This window comes from Coffea arabica, chromosome 4c, assembly GCF_036785885.1.
Source record: "Coffea arabica cultivar ET-39 chromosome 4c, Coffea Arabica ET-39 HiFi, whole genome shotgun sequence".
Classification (NCBI taxonomy): domain Eukaryota; kingdom Viridiplantae; phylum Streptophyta; class Magnoliopsida; order Gentianales; family Rubiaceae; genus Coffea; species Coffea arabica.
Window position 1 is genome coordinate 47,530,864 of NC_092316.1, and position 6,229 is coordinate 47,537,092.

General features: G+C 33.6%; 1 protein-coding gene across 1 annotated transcript; it reads right to left on the reverse strand.

Annotated features, from left to right (window-relative positions):
- Positions 1-338: 338 nt before the first annotated feature.
- LOC140004833 (uncharacterized) lies at positions 339-1,346 on the reverse strand. The gene has a single exon (XM_072044985.1). It carries the CDS (start codon positions 1,344-1,346, stop codon positions 339-341), a length of 1,008 nt encoding a protein of 335 aa, XP_071901086.1.
- Between the last annotated feature and the right edge of the window lie 4,883 nt (positions 1,347-6,229).

Genomic DNA, 6,229 nt, shown 5'->3' on the forward strand with positions numbered 1-6,229 from the left:
ATCAGGAGAAAAAAAAAAAAGAAAACTATAAACTAACAGCATTCTTCCCTCAAGTATTTCCAGAGCTGTAGAAAGAAAAATGGAAAAAAAAAAAACAAAAAGAAGAAGAGGAGTATCAATAAACAGAGAATGACTTGGCTTTGTTGCCTCCAATGTATCTTCAATCCTTCACTCGTCAGATCCAGAAACATGTAAATCTCTGTACCAGATAATGCTAATTAACTAGAATTTGCTCTATGAACAGTAAATAATTCTGCACATACTTTTCTTTGTTACCGAATCCATGTGTGTAAATGAATAGCAGCAAAGAATCCTGTTTCTTGCCAGGAAGAGAAGTACTAAGCAAGATCATCTAACGCCTTCGATTTTGCAAAATAATTGACATCCTCATCTTCAAATTCAACCAGGTAACTATGAGAATATCCATTCTCTTGATCTATTTGAATTGAGGCTTTACAGCTTCTGTAGAGCACACAACCAACAACTGTATCCAGGACAAGGAGAACTGAGTACAGGTAGGCGATGAACATTCCCTCGAAAACAATAGAAGAAACGGGAGATTCAGCATGATGATAAGCTCTAACTACTCGATACTGAAACAAAGCTTCAATTGCAGCTAGGGCCATGTTGATGGGCAGAGCCAAGGATAATGCTGTGGCAGATCTTCCCCTGATCAGCACACATGCCTTGAGAATCGCAATATATCCACCTGTGTTTTCTATTCCTGACAATATCAGTCCTAGATTGCAGATAATGAGGGTATTGGCAAGAATGATGGAGTAAAGAACAGCGCCTGTAGCTGAAAAGAGGAGGAGCATTTTTGGGTTCAAAAGGCCTAATCCATCAAGACAATTAAATGCAAAGAATAGGAGACAGAAGCAGGTTGCATTTGCAGAGATGATAACTAGCATGTTGCAGATTTGTGTAAGAAAAAGAGGACTATATAGTGATAGAAAAGAGGCAAACTTGGGTTCTGCAGTCGGTTTATGGTTGCAGAAGAATTGAATTATGAATGCCTTAGCAAAGAGAAGGAAGGTCAAGGTGAAAGGAACAACAACAAAAGATGTGGCAATAGTCTGAGAAAGCTTAAGGTTAAGGATGAAAAAGAATTCTGAGGATCGCGGGAACCCTGCAGCATTGAAGAGGGATTGCAAGCGTTTCTGGATTACCTGAAGAAGAGAAGAGGAGGGAATTGAAGCTTCCGAGAGGAGAACAAGTGCTGCAAAAGGAAAGGCAAGAAATGCAGCAGTTGTGGTGAAAAATTGATACTTCTGAAGGAAAGTATAGATGGATCTTCTCATAATCCTCACTGTATTTGCCATTGGATATCTTGGACACTGTTCCATTAGTATTTTGGGATGGAAATCAAATTAGTGTTTCAGAAGTAGTAGGCTGAGATATCAAAGGGAGGGACTGTTGTGGTGGGAACTGAGGTTTCAATCCTCCTCTCCTCTATATCAGTTCATCTTTCCCCAATGGAATTGGTTGCCCTGTCTGTAATGGCAGTTTGGAAGAGTTTGGAAGTAGGTATCTTGATAAAGAATGGATGGATAGGCCAACAACTAAAATCTAACAAATCCCACACAAGTGAAATTGTTCGAGCTTTGGTTTCACCTATGAATTTGTTGGAACTCATTGTAAAAATCTAGTCTTCGTGATCTCCCGAACTCATATTGATTAGTTGGCTAACTTAGGAGGTTGGAAAGACCACCTTCTCATGATTAAAAAAAATACTAGCATAATGACTTGTATGACCGACCCTATTTCACTGCCATGGCATTTTCATGTCTTGCTTGCTGATGAAAATTTGGCCAATTGTGATGACTTATTTTACACTCCATATTACCATATATATATATATATATATATATATATATATATATATATATATATATATATATATATATATATATATATATTTATAATGCCATGCACTTTTGATGTTGGTAAAAAATTTGGCCAGGATCCACATCAAGCAAAGGTGAATCATGTACTTGTATAAACAATTCTCATTTCTTTTCTTGTTCTACACCTCTTCAAGAAAGCAACCTCTCTCAACCCAACTCACCATATCCCAACTCTCCCTCCTCTTTTAAGTGGGTATTAATGACAAAAAAATAAATAAATGTTCAATTACATCATTTAGTAAACAATAAGCATGAAACTGAAACAAATGTGAAAAGGGATAATTACACTTCCAGTCCCAAATGTTTGCACAAACCCTTAACTCTTCCTATGAAAATGAATCAGTCCCTTAAGTTTTCAATTTTCATAAGTCTCACTGTTGAAGACCAACAAACAGCCCATGGTTGACCAACAAACAGTACCCTTATTTCTGTTCAATTTTCCTAGCTGAAATTATTATTACTAACCAAAAAATGAAAGAAAAAGAATAGTAGTCATAAAGTGACACGGTTCATGTGGCTTTTTTTTTTTTTTTTCCCTAGTAGATATTAGTTAACATGCATAAGCTTTTTCTTGAATTGTCAATATCTGTATTTAGTTAAAGAACCACCAAAAGCAATTCTTGCAGAATTTGATAGTGAAATTGGTCAATCACCTTATCCTTGATGACTCAAAAATGCAATTAGCCCTGTTGGAAATTTTGCATGTGCTGTATAGCTCTAATTACAATGGCAATTGCCGACCTGCATCATGAAAAAAGCCAAACTTAAAGCATACCATCCACTTAAGAATTTTCCCAATTTTGCTCGTGTGATTTTGCCGTCCACGAAGCTTTATTTAGAAAAGGGACTTCAGCAATTGCATGGGGTTTCTCAAAATCCTTATATTTGTGGAAAAGCTTTGCTTCTTGTGTGGATACATCCAAAAGTAGTTTTATTACTGCTTTTGGGATAGAAAACTTTTTTAAATGTTAAAAAAAGAAGACTATAACTCTTTTTTGATTTTTAAACAACCACTAACTAAATCACATCTATACTATGAACCACTCAATTTGATGTTTCTATAATAAATTAATCAATTGAGTTGTGGGTTTTGCCTTAATTGACTAATCGTTTCATAATTAGAGATCTGATGCTGTTTTAGTACTAAAAATGAAGAGAAATCCACTATACCGGTGTATGATTGGGCGACTGCATGTTGGGGATTCTTCTACAAATTGTCATTATTTTAGTTAATTACTAATTGTCAACTATTTAAAATATTGCACAAACATAAAGAAATTGGATTATTTACCGCTTCAGAAGACTGAGATATCGAATCTTTTAATTTTTAAACTAAAGGATGATCAGTCTCATGAATTGTCATTATTTTAGATAATTACTAGATGTCTAACTATTTTAAAAAAAATTGTACAAATATAAAGAAATGGATTATTTACCACTTCAGCAGATTTTGATATCCAATACTTTAACCTAAAAGATGATCGTTCACATGCAATACACATATTCCCGGCGCGTACTGCCCCAACAACGAAATTTAATCCTAGCCTCGTTTCAAAGTATAAAAACCAATTCCAGTGTCCTAATTATCAGACAAAAATATTCATTCCAATGTATTTTGATATCGATTGAAATTTCTTTGCTTGCAAGGATATATTTCAGACAATCAACAAACTCCAAATGATTGGGCAAAAGGAAATGGCAGAGATGCAGTTTGAAAATATCTATAGCTAGTTCAGGAGTTACAATCAGATATAGTAGCTAGATAGCAACCCTCTTACCATCTAATTATATTATTTAAATTATGTAACTTAATCATTTAAAAAAATTAATCATGCCTTGGTGGTTTGGAAATGGAATTAATGGAGAGTTTATTTAATTTATACAGTATTAGGCCGTGGTCCATTAAGAAGATAGTGAAAATGAGGCATCATTAATCATGATGAGGTTGGTCCGCAGTTTGTGATCAAAATATTTAGATAATTATTGATTAGTTAAGTGTCCCTTTCTCTCTCTTATGAGGTTACCAGATCACTTGATAGCTGATTAGTTAAGAATCCATAGCAAAGTATCCCTCTCTGGGGTTGTTTATGTTGAAAGGAATGTGTATAGGGGGCCACACTGAAAATTCTAACAACTAAAACAGGTAAACGGTCAATATGTCTCATGATCTCCCCAAACAGATGAAGATCCAAGTCAAAAGCTGAAATGCATGTGAAATTTCACATGTATGTAATTTAAAAATGTCTACTGGATGGAATACTATTTGACAAATGGATTATAATCTAATAGCTTAAAATTCTATTTTGACTCTGAAATCATAAATGCACTTTTACGGCAGTTGGTAAACTTTAATTTTGAACACCTTGCCCTCTCAACTATAAAACCTATCATACCTCAATCCTCCTATTTCAATTTCGAACACTTTATTCCCATAAGTAAGAAATTCATCACACTCTAATTCTTAAATTTTAAGCATTACTTGCTACTATTCCGTTAGTTTTTATAATTCTTTACAATGAATTTCATATTTTAAGGGGCAGATTATCTAAAATTGAAATTTAAGGTCTAAACCAGTATGCTAAGAAGCTCAGAACATGTAGTTAAGACAATACAATCACAGCAATCTTACTACCATCCAGCTAATGCTTGGAACCTTTTGGTTGAAATATACCCTTTCTCATGCTTTTGGGTGACCATACATTTCATTAGTCAAGTACTACAGTTGAGATTTTTTATCAAAAACAAAAAGCGATAAAAAAAAAAAGGTGCTATGGTTGAGATTTGCCTCAGACGACCAATCGAGTATAATTAATGCAGCACGCATGCACTAGAAGAAAGCTCTTGAAATCCATTGATACACATTCTTATCAACAACTCAAAGTAGGTGGAACTCGTGTGGTTTGTGCAGTAACCAATGATCGTAGGATTTGTACCTTCTTGTCTAAAAATTGTAGTCAAGAATTAGATTAACAATGGGACGATGTCGATGTTTTTCTTTGTTTCTTTCTTCTTTTTTGAGTTTTCAGGCGTACGTACACATATTTATCGTCTATGCCAAATGAAGCCAAGAAAATGCCTTAGAATTTCAGTAAGGGGCATGACACTCACATTCAACAATTGTGATTGACAGAATGACCATTTATCATATTCTCAAATTGGAAACAGACAATTTGGTGTTTTACGGACATAACAATATAATATTACATATTTGAACTTTGTCAATTACGTCATACTCACAATTGTCTTTTTTTTTTTTTATTTTTTTTAAAGTGTAAGTAGCAGATATCAAATCCGAAACCTCTCACTTACGTTCCCCCATAATTGTCTTTGTTTAAATTATATTCTACTAACAATGATTGAATAGTTTAGGATACTTTGTCCTTGTTTTTCTCCTCTAGATAAAACCAAACAAGAAAAAAAAATTTAATGGCAATGCCATAATTAAAAAATTGGTAGTTAGAGTGGGTTGCACGCAAGATTTTAAAATACCATTTTGTTTCCCCTTGAATATTTTCAGACTTTCACTTCTAATTTCTAATGGATTATATTTGGCCTGCTAAAGTTTCAAGGCCCCCCGGGCATAGTTCTTGTGTCTGCCTCCAATAGCTAGCAAACTACTATGCAAGTTTCTTGTAGGTTGTATCACTGAATTAGTACAGGGCATTACTAAGTGCAACATTTTAAATTTTTCAATGCAAACTTACAGCAATATCAACATCTCTTGTTTCTATATTTTGCTCTTTTTTTTTCATTAGGTGGCTTGCCATTTTTTCTAATCAAATGAAATTGTGTATTGTTGATAGCCAAATTGTGCTATCTTATTGGTTTTGTCCTTTACATATATATTAATCCTGAACCAGAACCTACCAATGATGTAAGGCAAATATATATATGATAATCTCCTGAAAAGAATTTGTCATTAGGATAACCCCTTTTGCATATAAATGAAAACAACTTTGAAGTGTATTTGCATTGAATTTTATTTTATTTTTTATTTTTTGGTAAAGATGAAAAGTATGTTGGATGTCCGTCTCAATGATTTGATCATTTAAAGGATCACAAATAGAGGACACATTGAAATCATGAATAAATGGTATCTTTCGTCTAATTGATGACAAATGTACTATGTATTAAGTATGTGTAAAAATTAGGGATAATATCAGAAACCTCCCTTGAGATTTCTGACAATTTTACTGAGCTCGCCTGAGGTTTAGAATATTAAACCTATCTCTCTTGATTTGATAGTTTTAATAACAAAACCTTAAAATAATATTGACTTGGTCAAATTTTTAAATGAATACCCAAAATGCCTTTGTATAATG